Source organism: Lygodium microphyllum, chromosome 14 (assembly GCF_053477565.2).
Source record: "Lygodium microphyllum isolate KBCC chromosome 14, Lygodium_microphyllum_v1.1.10, whole genome shotgun sequence".
NCBI classification, from domain to species: domain Eukaryota; kingdom Viridiplantae; phylum Streptophyta; class Polypodiopsida; order Schizaeales; family Lygodiaceae; genus Lygodium; species Lygodium microphyllum.
Genome location: NC_141148.1, coordinates 136,315,557 through 136,341,759, shown reverse-complemented (window position 1 = coordinate 136,341,759; position 26,203 = coordinate 136,315,557). Strand labels below are relative to the sequence as shown.

Genomic DNA, 26,203 nt, shown 5'->3' with positions numbered 1-26,203 from the left:
CTTTGTTGTCTCTCTTTTTTTTTTTTTGGCGTGTGTGAATGCATGGAATAGCCTTTTGTGACTTCGCATGTTAACCATTTTCATTTGCACATGCGTGTTTGAACAAGGAAAAGCATGAGACGTAAGAAATGTGCAAAATAACATTTACTTTTGTCGCATATTAATCTTATCGCTCTGCCCGCGAATGCTGGTGTGACCCAGATCTAAAATAAGCCTTGGAGGGGTAGCCAAAACTCAGAACTGTTTTCCTTGCAAGTTGCCAGGCTATTAAAGAAGTTGGGCCTCTCCAGGCACGTCAAAACAGAAACGGTAGAAATAGTTGTTGGGACGTCCGGGCGCTTTTGGGATCCTCTGGATTACAGGATGGGCCATGAGTAACACCACGTGGACATTATTGGCAATTTGGCTCCCATGAGTTAAGCTCGTGATGTGGATTGGGCAGTCACTTTCAACCTACCCCCACGACCTTATCAACGACTCGCAAATTAAGCTACCTGCTGGTCTGTACAGCTGATGTAGGTATACTGAAAGTGAGGGATAGCAAGAGAGGGGAGCCCTGGGACTCGGGAGGGCGGTAGCGGCGCTGCTATCGAGAGATAGAGAGACAGAGAGAGGTGGGGAAGTCTGGGGACTTAAAAGAGTATCAGCAGAAATGGCATCGACCGTGGAGAGGGTGCTTGTCCTGCTGGTGGCTTTACTGTGCTGCATGCAAGCTCCTCTGGAGCTGGTGCGCGCCCAGCAGAAAACACTCCCTCGCCAGCCCTTCCCTGCATTCTTCATCTTTGGGGATTCCCTCGTCGACGCCGGCAACAACAATTACATCGTGTCCGTAGCCAGAGCCAACCAGCTTCCTTTCGGCATAGACTTTCCCCAGGGCCCTACTGGCAGGTTCTGCAATGGGAAGACGGTACTGGATGTTATAGGTGAGCTTTATTTACTCTCTTTCTATCTCTGTGCTTACCTAGTACATTTGTGGTACATTGTGTTCTTTTGCTACCCCTCTCTCTCTCTCTGACCATAAGCATGCTACGATTTCGTTTGCTCTTGTTGTACAGCTGAGCTTATCGACCTGCCCTTCCCTCCCGTGTACCTTGCTCCTACCACTAGAGGCAATGCTATATTGCAGGGAGTGAACTATGCTTCTGGAGCCGGGGGTTATCTCAGAAGCAGCGGTTTCAACTTTGTTAGTCTCTCTCCCTCTCACTCACACACACACACACACTCTCTCTCTGTCTTATTCTTTTGTGTTTTCCGCTGAAACACACAGAATCACAAAAACTGCATACAGACGCATGTAAAGCTTGATCTCAACGGCTACTAGAGATAGACATCTGTCTAAACTTCTGTCTTTCAGTCTCTAGGAGAGTAGTTTCTAGAGGTACAGAAGAATAAATGAGCAAACAACTGTAAAATTACTACTTCCTAAGGTTCGGATTGTTGAATGGTCTGTGACTGTCCACAAGGTACATTTCATATGAGGTGATAGCTACCGGAGCGTTTGTGTAAGATGTTCTAACTAGTCGTAAATATTATCCCGTATCTTTGGGTTGAATTGTTATTACTATTGGATGGATGGCATGGTGGCAGATTGGGAGGGTGGATTTTGACACGCAGATAGAGTGGTTCGGGAACACGGTGCAGCAGCTGCAGGGGATGATGGGGGCGAGCGGTGCGAAGGAGTTTCTGGGGAAGTCGCTGGTGGCGACGGTGTTCGGGAGCAACGACTACGTCAACAACTATCTGCTCAGCTACGCCCCTGTCAACAAGGTCTACACGCCCACCCAGTATCAAGACGTGGTGCTGCAGAAGACCGCAGACCAGCTCACGGTAAGGACGCTTCCCGTTCCCCCACTGTCTACCGGCGCGCGCGCGCCCAGGTGACACGATACTCCAAGTCCAATATACACCTTAGCGTCGTTAACCTAGACTTTCATTCCACTCGTGGCGCGTTGCATTTCTTCACCCAACTTTCTTTAACGCTAAAAAGATTCGACCGCCTTATTCAAAGCCTTGAACTTTGGTATACGTGTAATTCACCAGATTTGGCAGATTGTTCTCTCTTTGTTTATCTGCTCTAATGCATCTGACCCTCCAAATTCCAATATATATATATATATATATGTTTGACAGGTTTTCCTATGTTTTAAAATGATGAAAGATTTTAAGACACTTTTCTTCATTTAATGTCACACAACAAATTTCCATATATACTCACGCATTGATGCATCAGTATATTTCAATTTCAATTCAATTCAATGAAAGCATTGCAGCTCAATGAACATGCCATTAGCCTGTATAAAGCTTTTTTAAAAAAAACCGATGACCTATCTTCATTGCTATGGCATTTCAATTTCCTGATCCTCAAATCTCCTTTTGCATGACCTTGATTTCCTTGAATATGGATCTGACTTTTTGCTCTATTGTTTAATGCATAATGAGTTATATTAAGTGTACTACTTACCACACCCTTTCAATGTAGGATACTAGCATGGCCACAAGTCTTTTATAAGGGTGTGGCTTCACTAAGGTTCCTAAAAGCAACCCTGAAAACATATATGTTGGACATAAGACTTCCAACCATGGCTGTAACCTCCTTGTTGATTACATTGACTTCTTCACCAAGGTCTTGATGGGGTTGGACCTCACCTGCTCTTTTGCAAAGCATGGAAGTTGATGAGCATATTTAATTTTAGGTGGGAAGCCTTTTATGAGTGACCAATCTCTGTAGCCGTATATTTTGTCGACTTGAAGGCGTTGCATTGCTATGTAGATATTTGTGCTTCCACTTCTTCCTAACCCAATTGATCGATGTTGCCATTTTGGAGAGAAAAGAACTCAAATTAAGAAAATCTGATAAATGCAAAATAGACATTATGTGTGGTCTTGGATGGTTATTAGTGAGATGAGTGGTGATTGGTTGGCTGATGGATGGTGCATGAGGTATGATGGCTGACGATGGATGCTGGCTGATTGGTGTTGGTGGTGGTGGGGCAGAAGCTGTACAACTTAGGGGCTCGGAACGTGGCGGTGGCGGGGGTGGGGCCGCTGGGGTGCATCCCGTCGCAGCTGGTGCGCCAGCGGAGCGTCAACGGCGAGTGCTCCGCCTACGTCAACCAGCTCTCCTCCGATTTCAACGACGCCCTCAAGCTCCTCATCGCCCGCCTCAACGGCAACCTCCCGAACGCCAACTTCATCTACGCCGAGATCTACCAGCCCGTCCTCGACTACTTCAACAACCCCCGGCAATACGGTAACGTGTACTCCCTGCCTTCCTCCCTCTCCCTCCCGCCAACTCTTGAGCCACCTCCTTTCGCTTCTCTAATATATGCAATTAGACAAAAGAATTATAACTAGCTAGGTGCGGTTGGGGGCAGGGGGACTGTTAGCTTGAGGCATTTTCCTCTGTACAGTTGCTAATAAATATTATGAGTTTCGAGCAGTAGGAATCTGTTTCTAGGACTGATTTTGTTCGATTGCCACGGCAGGTTTCAAATTCTCGTCGCAAGCTTGCTGTGGTGCGGGTAAGTACAACGGGCAGCTCCTGTGCCTGCCGGTGCTCAAACCCTGTCCTGATCGCAAGGACTATGTGTTCTGGGACGCCTTCCATCCCACAGAGGCAGTCAACGAGCTTTTGGGCCGCTCCCTCTACGAGTCCCTCGCCGCCCGCTTTAGCTTTAGTCCTTGATCCCCTCTCAAACTCGCATTCATCCATTCGCCAATTTGTTTTCTCCACAGCTCTGCCATTCTTACCAACATGCTTCTTCTTTCCTTAAAGTCATGCTTTTTGGGGGGCGTTGAGTAGTCTTATAGGATCGATTATTGTACCTCACCTCACCGCCGTCAAATTCAAAAGTATGCATTGTAACATGCGAAAGTTTTCAGTAGGCCTTGCTATTTAAGAAGACAATAAAGGTTGATTCGTCAAGATTTGACTCAACTGACCTTTTAAAATGTTAAATGTGGTCTTTGGAAATTTGTTTTTGCAGCCACAAATGCACATAAAAGATCATATGAAAGCAACTTTCCATTGCCCACTTTGCATGCAAGTTCCCTTTACCTCGGCTTGAATTTATGATGAGGAAACAGCAGATACACTATCAAAAGTGTCAAGGGTTATTTTACGTAATAGTAAACAAAGATATGCAACTTATGGTGATCTTTGATGGCACAAACAATCACATTATTGTCATGTTAGCTAGTATATCACTCAATTTGGGTCCATTAGGCTATGATAGTACCTCAATGGGCTCTTTCCATACCTCATTGGGCATTATTGGATGTAGAGAGCATGGTGGGGGCCCAATATGACATTAGGTCTTTGAACTACTTTCTCAACACATTACATTTATATTGACTATCTCCAAAGTGCTCATTGAAAATGCTCCCTCATAGCCCCACATACAACACTTGTTTGTGATGAGGTGGATCTACATAATTGATTGCATGCTCCCTTGTAACATTGCACATATGAATTGAAATAATTTGTTTTATTATTTGGTTTAAATTTAATGCTTTCATAAGCCATATAGAGTGGGATGGAATGGTGTTAGATTACCTTGCTTATTTAGCTCTACTTGCATAGCCAAAATTGGTCTATCACATTGCTTACTACCTTAAAGCTGCGTATGCATACTATAGATCCAAACACATAACATAAAACCTAGACTTTCTTTCAAGACCAAGAGGAGCATCAACGTTAGCTTGTGGAAATATTGTAGTGACATGATGAGCCTTCCCTTAGTAAAAGTGCTTTTTGGACCACAACGAACCTTTGGACCGCCAATATCCATATTTAATCTTGACCTTTACCAATGCAAGTGAGACACTAAAATGTCAAAATGCCATGAAAATTTACAAGATAGCTTGAGTATAGCTCATGTGCTTAGCCTCCTTCACTCCTTGCATGTGGTTCTTACTCCAAAACAAAGAGTCCCATTCCAAGTGTGCTTACTCATGAGCTAGGCCTCCAAAGTAATCTTCTAAAAAAGGTTTTATATTAATGGTTAGAGAGGTGAGAGAAGGAAAAATTCCAAAAAGACAATGGCTTGTGTGAAAGGGGCCATAAAGGCTCCATTTCTTCAAAGGTTTGATGTATAGGTAATGAGGATATGAGAGGAATTTACTCCAATATGATGAGGATGATACAAGAGAGGGGAAGGAAGCAATGAAACATTATGATGGCTCTCCATAGTGCACCATCATATTATTCCCTAGGAAGGCATCGCCATGTGGGCCTTACGAGCTATCTATCCTATTCATACTCATCTTATTCAACTTCAATAAGTTAGAAGATTATCTTTCCATTTTGATACAAGGCACTAAAACGATTCAATGATCTAAAAGGCTCCTTATTTAATCACATGCCTCGATGGCTCATTTTTTCACAATATAAGCCTTACTAAGGCTTAGTAAAAGCACTCCTTTCAAATTTATAAGGTCCCTTTACATAAGACTACTCACATAACTCATAGCCCACAACACAAGCCTTACCTTGTGATGGATGTAAACCCTCCTACACCTTATAAATCCAAATCCATCACAAATACCATGCAAATGTCAAAACTTTTTTAATTTCCTTCCACCCTCTTCTCTTCCAAATTCTCTTGCACCTAAGCCCTCTTTGTGTCACTGAAAAATAAATTGAAACTTTCATGACAATGAGTGTTACAAGCATTCTAATACTATGCCCTAACCTCCTATCTATTCTAAAAGATGGAGACTTTACAAAATGTATAAGAGTCCTTCACTTTGCAAAAAAGATGCAACAACATTTTGGACATTCATTATTTTTATGGTAATTTTTAAGATAATTTTCTCTTGAATAATGTAATTTTCGTTATCAATAGTTTTTCCTTATGAAATTTAACATTTATAGAATTTAAAGTGTTCAAAAAGAGGATGACTATGCAAATAGTTAATGTAGATGTTTTCTAGGGCCTTAGGAATTACTTCTTTAGCTTCTTGGTGGGTTTTAATTTTTTTAACTCCTACATTAGAAGAGGACATGATAGTCTACTTAAATTTAGCCCCTATTTCTCTTACCATAAATGGTATTATACCTCGCTACATGAAATTGAAAACTCTCATTAGGAAAAATATATACTCTTTTTTACCCCTTGAGGGGTTACATGAAATAAATACATGATCGCATAATGAAAGCGACCGGTACAATCATGGCAAGATGCTACTACTACATAGAAAATGTCTGCATAGATCATGTGACAAAAAAAGAAGGGTATGTGAGCTTCAGGGATCCAAGGGCGAGCTATAGATCCTCACCATCTGAAACCTCGTCCCGCCACAAAGGAGCATCGAATGGACTCTGAAAAAAAAGAAACAACTACACATTAGTCCACCATACAATAATGCATTCTAATTAAACATAGTAACTACAGACAAGAAAGATGAGTGACTTACAGGGCCACCGCGTCCATACAATCGGTCGATCAATGCAGTGAGACCATGCCTCTCTGCATTATATCGAGTCTTAAGACCGATGGGATCGCGATTTGTAATGGAAAGTTGCAAAGAAAACAAAATACAATTGTTAAAAACACGATTGTCAGTACAAAGGATATTGTAAAAAAATAAGCAAGCAAAACAAAAGAAAAACTTACAAAGTCCTCCAAATATGTCCTGTGATCACCACTCCCAAGATTATGGACCACTCCGGTCTCTAGTCGTGCCGTCGCCGCCTCACGCTATTGTCTCCAACATCTTGGAGAATCTACAGTCTCCTCCTTGAGTTGGCGCTAGTCGTCCGTGTCTAGTCACTCGGGCTTTGAAGCCCCACTGATCTTGAGTGCTTTACGTACGTCCGATCGTCTGTGTGACATGTATACTTGCATGCACTCCATTATCTAGCCCGTAGAAAACCTACTCGGGGGGTTCACTATATATATATATATATATATATATATATATATATTCTCTATATAACGTGCGTTCATGATCTACTTATAAATATCCTAATCTGTGAATTATTCTTGAATAAAACACAACTCTTTTCTATTCAATCTGTAAGTAATCCCTTTATATGATACCCTTGTGTATGTAAAAAATGTATAAACATAGTGTTTTAAAAATCCCTTATTTTGAACTCACGTTATATATACATATATTTATGAGTGACCCCCCTGAGAAAACCTATCTGCTGCGGTTGGTACCAGAAACTCCTCATGCAAGGATGCTACTATGTAGTCCTTGCTCCCCTCCAGTATGTTTTTCCAATGATCCAAGACATTGTGCCGAAAAACTTGTTGGCACAACTCTCTCATGTGAGCCATCACCCTCCTCCCCTCATCATTCATGATGATGGATCCTGACCTATTATCTACAAGGTAGGCATACCCCTCTGGGTATGCCTAAGATGGATCCTCTCCCACCTGCGACCACGCTCCTGGGTATATCCAGGAGACCCTTGTATATCTAGTGTACCTACTGGGGTAGTATCTCTCAAAGTAGCACCCATAGGGGTGCCACCTTTCAGACGGCTGAGCAAAAGCCGGAGTGACTGAAATAGACGTCCCCACAGGTGTGACAAATCTCGAAGGTAACGCAACTTCAGCAAAATGATGAGACGAAGACACTGTGTTAGTATCTCCACAGCAACCACCTAAGCCACGCTCTCTTGAACCGCCACGAGAGCGAGGAGTAGCACATGTATCCCTAGCCGACCACGAGCTCATTACATCCGGATCTCCGTAGCATCCCCCTGAACCACTCCCTTCGTGTTTGGCCTAAGTCTGGAGTGTCGACCTCGTTTACTAGAAATTGAAGCATCAGAGCGAGCCGAAGTAGATCTAATAGAGTGGTTTGATGGTGTCCGAGGAGACAGCTCCTGGTTCGCCATATCTTTGAATCTCGCCATCTGATCTGGAGACATATGCGTGAAGATCTCCTGTAGCTCCTTGTAGCTCATTCCTCGACTCATTGTGACGATCTAAATATCCACAAAGGTCACCTGCACAGACAAAAATTGATGTTAGCATAATCAATATAAATCATACAAAGCACGGTAATATAAATAATTAAAAAATGATCTTACTTAAAATGCATATCTTATGTACCCTTATAAGCGATTTGTCAACGAATTGAGTAGGTGGATGCTCCAAGTATGAAGTACCCTATGGTTCCATATCAATCTCCTGACACAACTCTACATACATTGGAAGGTCAATAAACATGTTACCACAAAAGGATGAGTCCACCTCATTCTCTTGGACTCCTATATTTTCATCATTGTTACCCGATGTTGGCTCCTCTACATGCTCCAAGCTTTCGGTGGCCTCCACCCCTTACAATATCGACCCCTCTATTTGCATATTGTCCTCATCTATACTCGGAACATCGCTTTGATCATATACTCTTGCACTTCGGGGAGTTGAAGGTATAACGTACCACCATCGAAGTTGTTGGGGGTTTGGATAGAGAATTATATGTTCACAATCACGTATAAGAGAGATTTAACTATTGTGACATGTACCATGTCGTAATACAATTAGAAAACACATGAGTTCATGCACCTGTTCACAATGGGCCGGCAACATAAATGTGTCGCGTAAATTCATCCATTTTTTTTTGGAATCTATTTCGAGAAATCCAGATGGACCTCATTGAACTGTTGCTCTAGCTCCTTCAAGTACCACTTTGAACCACTGCACATCTAATAGGATCATGGAGAAGCTACGGTAATACACTGTGACAATACTTTGCAAGTTCCCAAAATACTCTATCTCATCTATAATCGTATTTGGATCCGTTGCTTGTCGTTGGCTCTCTTGCTCGAACCTTGCCATGATACCACAATCTCTTGGGAGCGCATTTTGTCAATATGCTCCATGTGGAAATGCCGTCCACGTGACCAGGCCGCACTATATATTTTGTACTGTACATTGAAATACTCAATTAGTATCGTATATAAAACATAGATATGACAAACCCTAAACACGTCATTATCTTTGGACTACATCCCCTCGAGAATTCCCACTCCTCGGTAGAGACTTCCGCCCTTGCACAAGACACTGCGGTCAAAGCTCCATGCAACCATCGTGTTGACGTAAAAGACAGAAGATATTCCAAAGACGGCCTTCAACACAAGATATGGACACTTTGAGTTCCTAGTTATGTCATTCAGGCTCAGGAATACACTTGCCACCTTCGACATGTTAATGCAGGATATCTTTAGGCCATATCTTGACGACTTCGTACTCGTCTTCTTCGACGATACCCTAGTCTATTCCAAATAGGAAGAAGATCATGAACCCCAACTTTGGATTGTCCTCGATACAATGAGGGCACACAAGCTCTACGCTAAGATGAAGAAGTGTGCGTTCTTCAAGTGTCAGATTGAATATCTGGGATTCATCATATTAGCGAAAGGAATCTCAGTGGATCCGGCCAAAGTCAGAGATGTTCTAGAATGGCCAATACCAACAACTGTCAAAGAAATTCATAGTTTTCTTGGATTGACAAGATGGTATAGGGTCTTCATAAAAAACTATGCTTTGATTGCAGCACCTCTGACGGACTTACTGAAGAAGCAAACATCCATTGCATGGTCAGCTCTGCCGAACAATCTAGCTTTGATAGATTAAAGCAAAGTTTGGTATCAGCACCTATCCTAAAACTTCCAGACCTCAGTAAGGAGTTCGAGGTAGTAACTGATGCTAGCACGCTTGCTTTAGGATGTGTGCTCATGCAAGAAGGTCATCCTGTACCATACTCTTCAAGGAAGCTGAAGAGCCATGAGAAGAATTATGCTACCCATGATCTAGAACTGTTAGCTATCATCTATGCTCTAAAGATTTGGAGACACTACCTGTTGGGCAACAAATTTACTCTAGTGACTGATCATAAAAATCTCAAGTGGATCTTTACCCAGAACGAGCTTAACATGAGGCAACGTTGGTGGATTGAAGTACTGGAGGAGTATGATTTTGAAATCAAATACCAACCGAAAAATGAGAATGTGGTTGCCGACGATCTCAATCGCAAGGCATTCCTTAATTCTCTAATCTTGCAAAATCCGTCAATAGCTAGATCTCTAGCCACAAAGGTATCCATGCCAAACAACCCAATACTTGAGCTAGCTAGAGAGGAAGTATGCCATGATCTAGCCTATCAAAAGATAATAAGGGAGATCCCTATCAAGGACCAGGACCAAAAGCTACAGGCTAAGTATCATGAATTCTCTATCAATAGTGGACTTGTCTACTATAGAACGAGATTATGTATACCGGCAAGCTAGTCACTTAAGCAGAAGATACTGTGGGAAGCTCATGATTCTCCTTTCTCAGGACATCTTGGCTATGCCAAGACTCTCAATGCAGTTAGGAAGAGCTACTATTAGGAGAGGCTAAAAGGTGACGTTCTCAAATATGCCACTGAGTGTTTGTCTTGTCAACGTATCAAAGCTGAACATGTCAAAATGCCTGGAAAGTTGCAACCACTTGACATTCCCCAAATGAAATGGGAATTCATCAGTATGGACTTTGTTTTTGGCCTACCCCAAGTTCAGGGAGGATAAAACTCCATCATGGTTGTGGTTGACATGCTTACTAAGGTTGCACACCTTATTCCTATCAAGACAAACTATAAAGCCTCAGACATTGCAAGGTTGTTTATCAAGGAGATATTCAAGCTACATGGGTTACCCAGAAGAATCATTAGTGATCGTGATTCTCCCTTCACATCACACTTCTGGAGAGCTATCTTTGAAGCCATTGGGACTCAACTTTGTTTTAGTACAGCTTACCATCCCCAAACTGATGGCCAAACGGAGCGAGTCAATCAAGTCATCCAGGATATACTAAGGGCACACTACTGTCGTAAACCAAAAAAGTGGATTCAATACTTGCCTTTGGTTGAATTTTCCTACAATGCTTCTTACCAACAAACCATTCAGATGACCCCTTTCCAAGCATTGTATGGGCATGACTGTCGAAGTCCCCTAAAATTCTCAGATCCAAACTTGAGGGTTGAAGCTTCAAGGTAGATACTGGAAGAGATGGATGACCAAGTAAAGTCGATAAGACAGGACATCCAAGCCGCCAAGGATAGACAGAAGGCATACACGGATTTGAAGCGTCAAGATAAAATCTTTGAGGAAGGAGACATGGTCTTCATTCGCGTACGGCCAAAGAATAGTTCTCTATCCTTAGGAGATTGCAAGAAGCTAAGTCCAAGGTATTGTGGGCCATACAAGATCCTCAAATGACTAGGACCCAATGCTTATAGAATGCAACTCCCTGAGAACCTAAAGGTTCATAATGTATTCCATATCAGCCTATTGAAGAAGTATGTACCTAATCCTAGCCATGTACTTGATGACCAACAAGTTGTAATGCCTAGCCAAGGAGTCCTTGAGCTATGGCGTGACAGGATCTTAGATGTTAGGGAGAGACAACTGAGATCCAAAACCTTGAGAGAATGCCTCGTCCAGTGGAAAGATTATCCCAAGGAGGATGCCACTTGGATGGATGAGAACACTCTCAACCATCAATATCCCCAGTTTAGCTTGAGATGAGGACATATTGATTCCTCCAAGGGGGAGAGAATGTAATATTTCCGTTGAAAAATATTACTAGTCCGACTTTCCACACCCTGCGTGAAACTCATGCAAAGGTCAATTCCGGCATTGGAGTTATCGACAATGCAATTTATAAAACCGTACCGAGGAATCATGACCTCTCCATTGGCAAATCAGGACCGAGGTTCAAAGCCCGCAGAACCGCAGGTGAAATCCCTCTTGGGAGGAGGTCAAGAGGATAATGATGGGATTATTGCAAATTTTTTCATTTCTTCCCCCAGTCAATGCGTGGCTGAGGGAAGGGGATGGGCTATTATGGACAACTGGAGGAGGTGGAAGGGAGGATACCATGCAAGGGGGCCACGTGGGGGGGAGGGGGGGAGCCCTCTCCCTCCCTTGTCCTATAACCTAAAATTCTCAGATCCAAACTTGAGGGTTGAAGCTTCAAGGTAGATACTGGAAGAGATGGATGACCAAGTAAAGTCAATAAGACAGGACATCCAAGCCGCCAAGGATAGACAGAAGGCATACACGGATTTGAAGCGTCAAGATAAAATCTTTGAGGAAGGAGACATGGTCTTCATTCGCGTACGGCCAAAGAATAGTTCTCTATCCTTAGGAGATTGCAAGAAGCTAAGTCCAAGGTATTGTGGGCCATACAAAATCCTCAAATGACTAGGACCCAATGCTTATAGAATGCGACTCCCTGAGAACCTAAAGGTTCATAATGTATTCCATATCAGCCTATTGAAGAAGTATGTACCTAATCCTAGCCATGTACTTGATGACCAACAAGTTGTAATGCCTAGCCAAGGAGTCCTTGAGCTATGGCGTGATAGGATCTTAGATGTTAGGGAGAGACAACTGAGATCCAAAACCTTGAGAGAATGCCTCGTCCGTGGAAAGATTATCCCAAGGAGGATGCCACTTGGATGGATGAGAACACTCTCAACCATCAATATCCCCAGTTTAGCTTGAGATGAGGACATCTTGATTCCTCCAAGGGGGAGAGAATGTAATATTTCCGTTGAAAAATATTACTAGTCCGACTTTCCACACCCTGCGTGAAACTCATGCAAAGGTCAATTCCGGCATTGGAGTTATCGACAATGCAATTTATAAAACCGTACCGAGGAATCATGACCTCTCCATTGGCAAATTAGGACCGAGGTTCAAAGCCCGCATAACCGCAGGTGAAATCCCTCTTGGGAGGAGGTCAAGAGGATAATGATGGGATTATTGCAAATTTTTTCATTTCTTCCCCCAGTCGATGCGTGGCTGAGGGAAGGGGATGGGCTATTATGGACAACTGGAGGAGGTGGAAGGGAGGATACCATGCAAGGGGGCCACGTGGGGGGGAGGGGGGGAGCCCTCTCCCTCCCTTGTCCTATAAATACACCCCTCTAAGGGGGTGAAAGGGAGAGGACAGGCTAGACTGTGGAGGCATTAAAGCTGCCATTCTAGAGTGGAGGACGATTCGCCGTGCTGCGCTGACAATAATGTGTGTGGAGGAAGGAGGGGGGAGTGAGGGGATGCCGTGGTGCGCCGTGGAGGGAAGGGAGCCACTGGTTCAGAGTGCTGCCACCTGCTGTCAGGGAGATTTTGGCCACCATCACGCCTCCAAGTCGCCGTCTCCATACCGCCATGTGCTGCCCAGAAGCTTCTTAAAAGCTTCTAAGGGGGCTTCTTTAAGCCCCCTTCCTATTGGGATCCACCACAAGTCCATATTAGCCCAGGGTTTTTAAAGCCCCTTCCTATGGAGTCCCTATAAAGCCCATTTTACACCCATGATTTTTAAGTCCCCTTCCCATTGCATCCACCACAAGCAATCTTTACCTCCGGCTTTAAAGCCCCCTTTTTGTTGGAATCCCCATAAGCCCATATTAGCCCCAGTTTTAAAGCCCTTCCCATTAGTTTCTCAATAAGCCCATCCCGGCTTTGAAGCAAAGGAAGCTACTAAGGCCCTAGCCCCGGTTCTTGTAAGAAGAAGAGGGGTTTCTCTAAGCCCTTCCCACTCAATTTCCCCCATAAGCCCATTGAAGAGGACTTCTTTAATCCCTTTTTCAAGGTCTTTACCCCGGGATTTTGAAGAAAATAAGTGTAAAGTCCTTCCCACCAGTCATCCACAAGCCCCTAGGCTTGGGATTTGGAGTTCCCTTTTCCACAAGGCCCCATAAAATCATTCCTAGCCCGGAATTTCAAGGAGAAGAATCTCTCAAGCCTCCGTTTTCGCAAGGCTTTTGCAAAACACTCTCACGAATCCCTCTTTTCCGAAAGAAGAAGGCCAAAGCTCCGAACCCTAAGGCCTTCCAAAGCCAAATTCCACAAATCGGTACTTCTGTCAAGGTGCCATACCTCAAAGGGATTTGCACATATGAGGGAGATGGGCCAAGATCATAAAACTGCGAGCCAAGGCAAGAAGTTCGAATCCATGAAGGCAAACCCGAGGTTGAATTCACGATGGCCCCTAAAAAGTCACAAGGCGCAATAGCAAGAGGATCATCTCCTAATATTCATGTGGACATTTCACCGAACCCACAAGTCTAGGTTTTCTTTCTATTTTTTATGTATGTCGAAGTATTGCAATTATGCATGGTTAATTCATGGAATTAGAATGCACTTATGCTTGTCAAATCCACCTAGTTTGATGCGATTAAAATACTTTGGCTGTTTTAAAGAAAGTAACTCATGATTGAAGATTCAGTCATTTGTATTCGAATGAACGAAAAAGAACATAAGATGTCTATGCATTCTTAGTAAGTTGTTTTTGTGCATTGTAAAGTAATGAATCTAGATCAACTAATGACTATCATTACAAAGTCGAAATTATTGTAGTACACCTTCGATTATGCATGGAAAGATTAAATTGCATGTCGCATTATTAGACAAATCTTTCGTCGTAATGATTCATTAAAAAGTCATTATCAACCATAGGAAACTGCAAAGCATGGAAAGATTCTAAAGTTGCATGAAGTAGGTTAACTCTAGCTTCAATTGGCATAAATATCATTTAAACGGCGTAGTAATTAGGAAAGGTTGCATAATGCCCATTCGTCGTACGAATAAATTCATTTAGAAACGTAGTTAGGGAAAGGCTGCATGGTTTGTTTTAACATAAAACCCTAAAAGCTTAGTGGCATGAATCGTGAATGCATGTCCTAGTAGGATCAATGGAAATTATGCCGTAACTTAACATGCGCTTTGATCTTAACAAGAAAAGTTAGGGTTTGCAAATCTAATCATATGTAGAGGCAATGAATCGTGTGCTTACGAGAATTGTATCGTAATGCAACTAGTTTTTCCCTCTTTGATCAAGACAATATCTTTTAGAATAGCTCGTCCTTGTCGTAAGACAAGTAAATTGGTTTACCCTAAACACCTAAACCGCAAAGGATTCGCCTAGGATGGTTAAATCGATACAATATACTCCAAGTGCTAACTAGGGTTTAGCACATTAGGGACTTGACCTAGTCGTACTTATTGCCAAGTCGAAACTCTCATACCCTAAGTCCTGCCCACATTCATGAATGTAGGGACAATGGGAACGTACTTGCAAGAAACGAACTAGGGTTTCTGCCTTAAGGACCACTCGTTCAAAAGATGGAACTCGGATTGAGTTGGAACCCCTAGGACCGAACGATGTCGGCCTAGTGCAATCGGGAATGGATTGGATATGAAGACACCCTAAACCCTATTTCTTATCTAATCATGATGCCGTGATTAGAAGACGCCGTTCGATGGGTGAAATAGTCCCATGGATTAGATGCGACACTTGTGCAACAAGTTGCAGCATCGCATGATCTTGTGGTTTGATCACAAGAGAATGGCCAATTTCTCGGAATGAGATTGGCAGATTCTTGTGCAAGTTTATCTTGCAAGAGGATGAGTAGTCGTCCTGATATAGCACCTTTCTTGGGAAAAGCGACCAAGATAAGGGAATTAGATATTTGCTTGGAAGCAAAGGACCAACCAATAATTTGGAGCAATATATTTACTGTTAATAGAACTTAAGGTATTGGTTAAGTTGGGTTAATAGAGTAACGGCCCTAACCCAAGGACATAAGGGTTAACAAACAAACCCTTGGGGATCTTGCCGAGTCGCAATTGATCCCGGATTGAATGCTGGATGCATTTGGAGAGAAGGATTCACTCCTTAGCAGTTGGCCAAATAACGACCATTGGAAATGATTGTGCTTGTAACAGTTTAGAGAGCACTGTTTGCTTTGTTTGCTCAAGGAACTAAAGGATGAAAATATATCTAATGCTTCAGGTTGAAGGCCTGAAGGGAGAGGCAGCCTCAGTTACCCCCGAGTGTCTACTTGACCCTAACCAAGGGGGTTGTTAGCCGTGCCGGGAAGGTGGACCGAACTCGCTGCATGAGCGCTACTTGGAGTAGGAGGATGCTTGGGTTCTAGGGGGCTCTCGCCATAAATCCCTCGCCTTTCGGGCCCTGCACAAGCGGCCAACGTGACTCGGGATTGGATCTCGAGGCCCGCATACTAGTCTACGGGCGGAATCTTGGATTAGTAATCCCTGTGGATTGCTGGATAGCCTTCGGGCGGATTATGGATAAGCCTGCGGGCTGGACTTTATGAATGTATTCCAAAGATAAATATGATAATCCATTGAAAAGGAACTTGTTTGACACTGCTTTTCTATGCTAAGTTCTAAGATTATGTGAAGGAACGAGTATCTAACGGGTTAATTAAGGAAGTTGCTTGATGCATGTCCAATTAAATGTGGTAGGTAATTAGACAACTAAAACAACTTAAGGAAAGTGCGATGGATGTGGCCATGGGTCCGTCCTACGGATGGGTGGTCCTGGTTGGCCGGGAACTTTTCTCAATCATAATGGACAGCAAGAAGATCTTCTCAAAGGAAACGAATAGCAAGGGTGCTGACCTAGAGTCTAGGTTATAATAATCCCGATTTATGCTGTTTTAGGGAAACGGAATGGGACTATGCCTTATGGCAGAGAGATCGAGCCTTGCATCCCTCTCGTTTCACATTCTCCTTAAACCAAGTGCAGCGTGAATCCGCTTCGGCCTTGGCGTTTTTGCGTAAAGTAGTTTACTTGGGGTTCGATGCTAGTTGCCGTTTAGGAAATGACCATTAGGAAAAACCCTGATTCAGGTCAGTCCTAAGTGGGAACATCCATAATACTTCTGCTACGTGGCAGATGTGGAAAATCCTAGATCGCAAACCCCGTGACATTCCAAGGGAGTGCCGAGCAGAGCTTTCTAGGCCGCCTTTTCCGATGGATTGCTAAGATGGGTCCTGAAGGGAACAGGTGGACACGTTACAATTCGTGCCTCTATAGTGTCTCTCTTTCCTGTGATGTGGTCCCATAACAAGCTGCCCACGTTCTTGAAAATATGCATGGGATCCAACAAGTGGACTCCATGCGCATGAATCCGCTGATATTCATTGAACTCCATTTGTGGACCTGTTCTATGCATGCCACGTTGTCAAGCTTGCTATGTCGGACGTACGAAACATGTGGTTTGTGCAGGGGATAAGGGAAAAGTATTTAAGAACTTTTTGAGGGATGGTTTGCCCTTGCAAGTCCTGTTGATACCTGTGAGTACCACACTTTGGACATGTCTCCATAGTCTCATATTCTCCGCGAAACAGTATGCAATTGTTGATAAATGCATGGATATTGTGGTAGTCTATGCCAAGATTTCATAAAACATATCGCGCATCATCACGAAACTCAAGCATGGTATTTGTAAGTGGTAATATATGATACTTCAGTAACCTGAAAAAAAATCATAAAAAACCTTGAAAAAGCACAAATGTTTTTACTGATAGTGCTGGAAAGAAATCGATGAAGCGTATATACAAGGTATCTGAACAACTCGGTCACACTCACATCGCTCCACTCGTATTTTTCTTGCACACTTAGGAGTGCAAGCAGTGTCTTTAGGTGAGATAATCGGCACCCATCATATAATGGTATGGATGCTTCCTCTTTAAGCGGATCATAAATCTCGATATCTATGAGCATCAATGCATTGATCATTGCCTCCATCTCAGGCTTCAAGATTGTAGGTAAGTCTGGAAGGCTGCCTATCTCCTTTGGTATTGATGGTATAGATTGGATAGTACCTTCCAAGTGGTGGATTGACTCAGGCACTCCATCCATCGCACGCCCATGAACTCTTCTAACTGGCCACAAAGGGTGCAGTCCTCCTTGGGATGAGACGTCACCTCCCTGGATAGAAAATTTATCAGCCACACCCAATGTTTTTCTATATGGTATTCAATTAGCTTGTAAATACAATGCATGATTGATATACACTTTTCTTACTGTTTGCTCAAAATTTGAGTTTTCCTGATCAATGATCTCAGATTGAAACTCACCGAAGCGTCGTACGTATTCTATAGACAATTGACATTTTCATCTAATTGTCAGCTTACATTGAGAGCAAGGACATGGGACATGCTGATTAAGATACGCCTCGTGATCTTGAATATCACGACCTTCATCGTTTTCCATTTGGTCTATATTACGACAAATAATTTGTTTTTGTTATCATTCTTTTTTTCTTTCTTGAATTGTTTGAGAAGGGATTTCTTCTCTTGTAACTCAGCAAAATTAACGTATATAAAGTCTCCACCCACCCACAAATTAACGTATGTCAAAGTGTTTCCCGTCTTGTGGTATTGCACCGGACCTCACTGGACCTCGCCACCACTCTCTCTTTGTTTTTTATCCCTTCATTCTCTTCTCTCCTTCCATATCCCTCTCTTTTTTTCTTTCTTTATTATGTTGTATATTTATTCCCTCTCTCTCGTTCCTTCTTCCTTTTTCTCTTCCTCTCCCTCTCTCATTTCCTTTACCAAAACATCTCTCTCTCTACTACCAATTTCCTTTAACAAAACATCTCTCTCTCTCTACTACTACCACTACCACTACCACTACCACTACCACTACCACTACCACTACCACTACCACTACAATAAACAAGAAAAGAAGAAAAAACAACAACAACTATTACTACTACAACAACAACAACAAATAAGAAAAGAAGAAAAAACTAATATTACTATCACTTTTACAACAACAATAACAAACAAGAAAACTAAAAAATAATAAACAAGGAAAGAAAAAAAACTACAACAACAACAATAACAATAACAACAACAAACAAGAAAACCACCACCACCACTACTGCTACTGCTACTGCTACTGCTACTGCTACTGCTACTGCTACTGCTACTACTACCACGACCACGACCATGACCACGAAACAATAACAACAACAAACAAGAAAACTATTATTACTACTACTACAATCACGACTACAATAACTACGACCACGACTATGACTACCACAATAACAACAAACAAGAAAAGAAGAAATTAAACAACAACTACTACTACTATCACTACCACTACCACTACTACTATTACGACTACCACAAAAAAAATAAACAAGAAAATAAGAAATTAAAAAACAACTACCACTACCGCTACCGCTACCGCCTATTCCTCCTGTCCACAATAATCTTCCTTGTAATAGGGCCTACAGGTGATGTCGATAGGCAAAATCCGACATTACACGATGTTGTAGGAGAAGATGAGCTTTCCTTTTCCTCTCATTCTTATCCAGCCATGCACCTTTATATTGAGTATGACTAGCAGAAGAAAGGTTCCTCATCTCATTGTTTGTCATGAGCCATTGTACAATCTGTCAAACATGCTCTCTTCCACCTTCCTAGCTTTGAATTTGAGATGGTTCCCTTGTGTCATGTATTCTAATCCTGCCATAAAGAAGATTGCGGAGACGTGCTCTTTCTTTGAAGGTTCGCAGGTTTCTTGGAGCTTGTGTGTTTTATCTTATTTGGATTCCTCATTTTTCTCACATTGCACATGATCTCTACCAGCTTTTGAGAAAATGGCAATGTTTTTCTTGGGAGATAAAACATACTAAAACCATGCAGAAACTGAAAAAATTATTGAGAGCTACTTCAACTCTTCGAAAGGCAGATTATGAGTGTGGGAGACCTATTGTTCTTACTATTGATACTAGTCCTATTGGCATTGGATGGACTATTGGTGGCCAAGATGATGTAGATGGGAATAGGTATGCTATTTGATTTGGGGCAAAAGTCCTAAATGAATGGCAGGCAACGATGGTATCCACAAGTTAAAAGAAAGCTCTTAGGAGTTGTCACAAGGCTCTCAAGAATGATAGAGAGTACTTCATTGGTGCTTCTGTGGTGATCAAGACTGATTGGTTGCCTCTTTTAGGTGTATGGCCACGAGTTGTTCTACTTTAGATATTGCGATGCTTAGGTGGATTGGATACATAAAATCCATGAATCCTAAGTTCAAGCACATAGTAGGTAAAGACAACCTAGTAGCTGATATGCTTTCACGAGCGAGGTATGATGATATTTTTCTTGCATTGATGATGGTGATGATGGGATTGATCTTTCAGCCATGCATACTGATCATATTTGTCATGTGTCTACTTTGGAAAGCTTTGATGAGACTTTGTATACATGATAGTATTTGCAGATTGGTCGTTATTTGAGTATAATGTCTAAAGAGGATGGATGGACTGATTCAGACTTCAAGAAGATTAGAAGAAAAGCTTATGGTTTCTTCTTGCAAAGTGGGCTACTTGGGAAACATCCATGAAAGCAAGGAGGACAACCATTGAGAGTTGCTTGTGATACAACCTCATAGGTGCGGATCATGAAAGAATTTCATGAAAGTCTTTGGGCTGGGCAGCATCGAGTTTTTTGGGCAACCTATGAGAAGATCAAAGAGTGCTATTGGTGGAGAGGCATGTATAGAGATATCTCGCAATTTGTTGAGACATGCGCTTATTGTTATTTGTTCTCTTCAGTGAGGCATAGAGATGAGCTTCATCCTACCTACGTGCTATGTATTCATTACAAGTGGGTTCTTGATTTGATTTCTATGCATGTTGGTTTATAGCAGATGCGCTATATTGTTTTGGCACAAGAATATGTCACAAATCAAGTGGAAGGAAGAGCATTACGAACAAAATCTACTTGAGTGATTTGTAAGTTTCTGTTGGAGGATGTTATTTGTATGTATGGATGTGTTGGAAAAGTTAATGCAGATAGAGGTGAGTTGGATGCTAATGAGGCTAGGGAGTTTTTTTCTCGCTTTGGCATTAAACTTGCTTTGACTTCAGCATATAATCCAGAAAGCAACGGAAAGAGCAAAAGAGTCCATTCGCCGATTGTGAAAGCCTTGGCTAAAGCATGTGGTGGATGGGTTTCAGAGTGGCCTAGGCTGTTTCGTTTTGCCTTATGGGCTGATTGCACTACTTATAGTGTGACTATAGGTTATATGCCAACTGAGTTGATGTATGGGCAGAAGCCAATGATGCCTATAGAGACTTGCACACTTACTTGGAGTGCTTTAGTGACCGTGGTAGCAAGAAGAGATGACTAGATAATATCTTTTGGCTCTTCGTATTCATCAATTGGAAAGAAGACCTGAAGATATTAAAAGAGAAATTCAAAAGCTCAGAGAGGCCAGGATTCACAACAAAGACCACTTTGATAGGAGACATAGATTATGGCCTAAAGAGATTAAAGAGGGAGATTGGGTGTTGGTCTTGATAGAAGTCTAGACAACCAGTATATATAGTGCTATTCGCAAGGTTTCTAGATGATGGTTTAGGCCCTATTGGGAGCAACATGTTCATGACAATGCTACATATTCCTTAGTAGAGCTTGATGGTATGGCCTTGCAGATTTCGATTAGAGGGAAGAGAACCAAACTATTCAAGAGAAGAGATGATATAACCTATGCAGTCGAGGAGTTGGATGACACAATTTTTGATGGACTTGAGCTAGGAGAGGATGAAGATGAAGATGTGGACATTGTAGATACTTTTACAGAAGATAAAGAGATTGCATTGACCTTTGAGCTTGGCGGAGATGAGGATGGGTAGTTGTTGCCCATTCGGAGGATGTGCAGGTTTGGAGGGGGTGGATGTGGTGACACTGTGCGTCTACCATTGCAAATCTAAGGGCGGAGTTTTCTTTCGCCAATAATTTTGATCACATTAGTCAGCGTCATTTGGAATTTATTTTTTGTTATGGGTGTCTTTTTGTTTATGCACGAACACATCTAGATAGGTTAGGCACATTCTTTTCAGTGCATTCATAAATTTTGAGGAGCATCGTTTGTTAGCTTGCATTACGTGGATCTAGCATTGTAAAATTCTTGAATCATGAATGGTTGGGCATGAGCTTCTATTACATAGCATATCTTTGCTAATGCACATGCATGAAAAATGGGTTATTATGAAGAGAAAATATGTTTTGAAGATGACACAAGTTGGATGAGGCAAAACTCTTAGCCTTGGCTGGTCTTCACACTGTGTCAACCTTAGATGCCTTGTTTTCGAGAGAATCTACATGAAGACCCCATCCTAACTTCGAGGAAGCTGAAAGATCACGTAGGAGAGCTTTTTCTATTGTACAGATGTGGCAGGAAGAACAAAGAACTACAGATGCTAGGAATGACCTTGAGAATATGGTGGTATTTGGAGGGGGTACTATGGGGAAATTTGAGAATTCTTAGGAGATTGAGAGGGTGATTGCTGAAGGGCAAGAAGAGACACATGATAATCAGGAGAGAGTAGTAGATGAGGAAACACATGCAAATGGTTATACTGATGAGTAGCTACAATCAGAGAACATGGATTATAGGCCTTGGGAAGTTAATGAAACAATTGAAAGGATTAGCATACATGACACCAGGGAACCATCTCAAAGCCAAAGTCAGGAAGGTGAAAGAGAGCATGTTCGACAGATTGTACAACTTCTGATGACATACAATGAGATGAGGAGCCTTTCTTCTGTTGGTCATGCTCATCATAGAGGTGCATGGCTGGATGAGAATGAGAGGAAAAGGGAGCTCGATCTTCTCCTACAGCACCGTGAAGTGTCAGATATTGCCCATCAGCATCACCTGCAGTTCCTATTACAAGGAAGATTTTTGCGGATAGGAGGAATTAGCGAGGAGGAACACCCTTTTTCTTCAGTATGAGAGCTAGGTCAACTCAGACAAAGAAGGGCTGTCAGTAGAATTAGGGAAGGATTCCGCTTCTGACTGGAAACTATTCTACAAGGTCATATCAATAATAACTAGGCAGACACTCAACAGAGAAATGCTCATCCAACAGGTCATAAGAGACAGTCAGCAAATCGAGCTGTATCCGAATTACCAAATAATAATGTTCCGGGTGTTTAAGCCACTTTCACAGATGTCGTGGCAACAACCAGCAACTTGGAAGGAGTGTCTAGCAACAAAAGAATTCAAAATATGGAAGAGTCAACAACCTACACATGGAACTCCAAGAGATTTTGGGGAGGAGAAGTGCTATGAATGTTTTGTCGAGTGAGTTTAAAGATTGATTGTGGATCAGTTGATTAGATCATTCCTCCAGACTCAAGGCTAGACACCTATTGCATGGGATTTGACAATAGGTGGGAGGATAGGTCCCTCCCCATAGCAGCGGGCTGCGTAATCTTTGACGTTAAATAAAGACGAAAAACAAGGCATGTTTTTTTTTAAAAGAAAAAGCTTATATAAGACAAAATTTGACGATGCTTTTATCAAGCTTTTTCAAGGTGGTGGATTGATATAAAAGCGACGGGGGGGGGGGGGGGGGGTGGTGGGTGATGAGGACGAGAAGGCGAGAAGACAGAGTGAACTCGAAAGATGTGACTAAGGCTGACGAAGATCGACAAACTTAAAGAAGTCAAGTGAAGGAGGAGGATGAGATGACGCAGGATATGAAGGTGATGAAGGGATGAGGAGGTAGCTGAAGAGGGACTTCAACGAGCTCAAGACAAAGCTATTTCTCGAAGAGCGTCGGCGATGACTGCAACAAAGGCATTGAACAAGAGGGAACGAAGTCGACAATGGTAAAGCAATAGAGAGGATGAGATGAACGAGAGCCCGATGAAGACTAAAACGACGACTAAGGTGGTGAGGAGTTGACGGCTAACAGAACAAAGGACAACGATGTTGTGGAAGGTGTGATATACATGAAAGGATAAAAAGAGAAGGACCCCAAAGAGGAAGCAGAAGAAGCGGAGATGATATATAACAATACAAAAGGAGTAGCTTGGGGAGGGGGACGAAGAAGAACACTGATGGTGTAAGCCTTTCAGAATACAACAAGCGTAGTCTACGCAAGCCACCTAAATACCTCTAGTAGACAGTGCCATCCTTCTTGATCAGCTATGTTCTTGAAAGCTCTTATCCCTTCTCTGTGACGTGCCTCTATTGGACATATAATCAAGCCTATCTGAGATGAGGAGTTTTGCTAATATTTCATGATTATCATCATCATCAACACAGAAGCTTTGCACTATACTCATGGAGTCATCATGGAGAGGACCTAATTTTTTTCTTAGGATGGATGAAGATTAGAACTTTGAAGAGAGTCTAGGAGGTGCTCTTATCGGTCACATGTGAGTTTAATTATCAATGAGTCATATGATTGGAATTTCACCTAAGACTCATCATGAATCATCAGGAGTTAAAACTCATAAGATCATCCATTAGTCTTGTATTCTTTAAAGTCTTCATATGGAAAGCCTTATAAATAATGCAAACGTGAGTATCTCCAATAAACTTATTGATTCCTCTTGTGAAAAGAATTTTGATGTCTATGTGTTTATCTTGAGTTGTGTACTCTTCTTCATCCTTCATCCCATCTTAAAGCATCCCAGTGGTGAGCGACTTCCACGAACCCCCTCGCATGAATCACGTGCGACACCTGGTGAACCCGATGTGAAAGCATCACTTCTAATTATCGTGATGTGAGACTCTTTGAATACTCCACCCACTTCATCATTGAGTGCTTCTTCCTTTTCAATTGATGAGATGAAGAATTTCTTGCAAACTCTTCTTCAACCATTATGATGCATAATCAACAGATGTAGTTATCTATGCAATAGCAGCAATAGTTACATGAGAAAAAATTGAATCAACAACGAATGCTGCACCAAGAACAAGAGCATACACATGGTGCAATCAAGGCGATTGAGGCCGTGGTAAATGAGCACAAATTATTTGATGGTCGAAATGTTTCAGCTTATCTTAAAATGTTTGAAAGCTAGATGCGCTTCTTTGGAGTTCCTACCAACTGGAGCAACTACTTCGTATGGCTTATCACGGCTGCTTTGCGAGTCAGAGTGACTGATTTATTTGTGCAAGATTCAAACAGGAATATCTTCACGAAGGCACTTAAAGATGAATATTTTATGGAGGATTATGGAATTGCTACATAGAAGACATTCAGAGAATGGGTCTATCAACCCAACAAAGGTCTTGTTGCTTCCGAGTTATTGCGTGAGTTTGAAGAACGTTGCAACCAATTGGATGCACTTCAGCAAAGAGCCCTAAACTTGGAGAAGGTGGAGTTATTCTTGCATGTGGTTGATGCTGCACTTCTGGATGAGTTGGGAGAGCTGCTTGAAGACTGTATGTAGCCTATGGGATTGAAGACGAATTGGCAAGATGTTGTTGATGTTGTTTCCACATTGACAAAGAGGTAGAGATGAAAGGCTTGCTTGCAAAATGGCATGCAAACACCTCTAGCGATGTGTTCTCCTTCCTCAACTTCTACTATTACTCCTGTTTCTCCTTCCACTTCTTCTCCTAGTTCACATCCTGTGTCTATGCCTAATACTTGTCAGACCATCTGCCAAACCGCATTAGGGGAGTTTTGAGATCTCAAAAATTCCCTGTAAGAGATCCGAGAGAGAAAAAAATTTTAATAAATAAAAATATTTTATAGAATTTTTAAAAGGTTTCTATTTTGGTAAGTTAAAATATCAAAAGTCTTTAATAAGTCATTATCATGATATTCTCATGTTCACATCAAACCTAGAAATCTAGGTCGCCATAAAGTTGGCAAAGGTTGACATAATGAAGATCATATTCAATTTGAATTTTGGTGGATACTCGATTGTCTCCCTCCATCGTTTCTCTCTTCTTTTTTTCTCCTCCTTAGTAGTCTCTTCTTTGTTTTCGTTCTTGCTTCTAATCATATCCTTAGCTATGGATCAATCACCCAATGATCTCTGTAACTCAGCTATGGATCAATCATCCAATGATCTCTGTAGCTCTCATAAAAGATCTCTCTATCATCTTCATATTGAGTTGGATAGTGAGTATGAACCAATAAGAAAGAGAACAAAATCTATCACGGTTACAGAGTCAATGAAACATATACTGAGGTTTGAAGGAAAGAAGAATATTGATCTTTGGTTAGATGGAAAGCTATATCCGAAAGATCCTAGCAGAAATAGCACTCTTCCTTTCTATAATAGCTCATCATTAATGAGGTTTATTGGTGATGGCTACAATGGATTTTTAGGTTATACACTTAACCTTGTTGCAGAAAAGGATATCCTTGGACTAGAGAATCATCTTTTGATGAAACAAAATATAGAGTTGTTGCAGAAGCTAGAGGATTGTCAACAAAAAATTCATTCATTGGAAAAGCATATCAATGAAAGCAAACTTTATTAGGCCTTCGAAATCGACAAAGAGCTCTTAAAAATATTGAGAATCTCAAATGAGGAGGAGGAGGCTGTGGTAAAAGAATCCAAGCAGCAAGGTATATATTTTTTCACTTTGAAAATCTTAAATAT

The 26,203-nt window shown here is 41.9% G+C and overlaps 1 protein-coding gene across 1 annotated transcript; it reads left to right on the top strand.

Annotated features, from left to right (window-relative positions):
• The first annotated feature begins 482 nt into the window (after positions 1-482).
• LOC148026148 (GDSL esterase/lipase At1g71250-like) lies at positions 483-3,925 on the top strand. The gene is made up of 5 exons (XM_087693423.1): positions 483-923; positions 1,056-1,183; positions 1,588-1,827; positions 2,995-3,250; positions 3,486-3,925. Exons 1-5 carry the CDS (start codon positions 653-655, stop codon positions 3,683-3,685), a joined length of 1,095 nt encoding a protein of 364 aa, XP_087549549.1. The 5' UTR covers positions 483-652; the 3' UTR covers positions 3,686-3,925.
• Positions 3,926-26,203: the final 22,278 nt, after the last annotated feature.

What these genes read in the sequence shown, in the direction of transcription:
- LOC148026148 (XM_087693423.1), top strand. Translation starts at nt 653, where the DNA reads ATGGCATCGACCGTGGAGAGGGTGCTTGTCCTGCTGGTGGCTTTACTG. An exon ending in GACGGTACTGGATGTTATAG is followed by an intron (nt 924 to 1,055) that starts GTGAGCTTTATT and finishes CTTGTTGTACAG; the next exon opens with CTGAGCTTATCGACCTGCCC. An exon ending in GAAGCAGCGGTTTCAACTTT is followed by an intron (nt 1,184 to 1,587) that starts GTTAGTCTCTCT and finishes GCATGGTGGCAG; the next exon opens with ATTGGGAGGGTGGATTTTGA.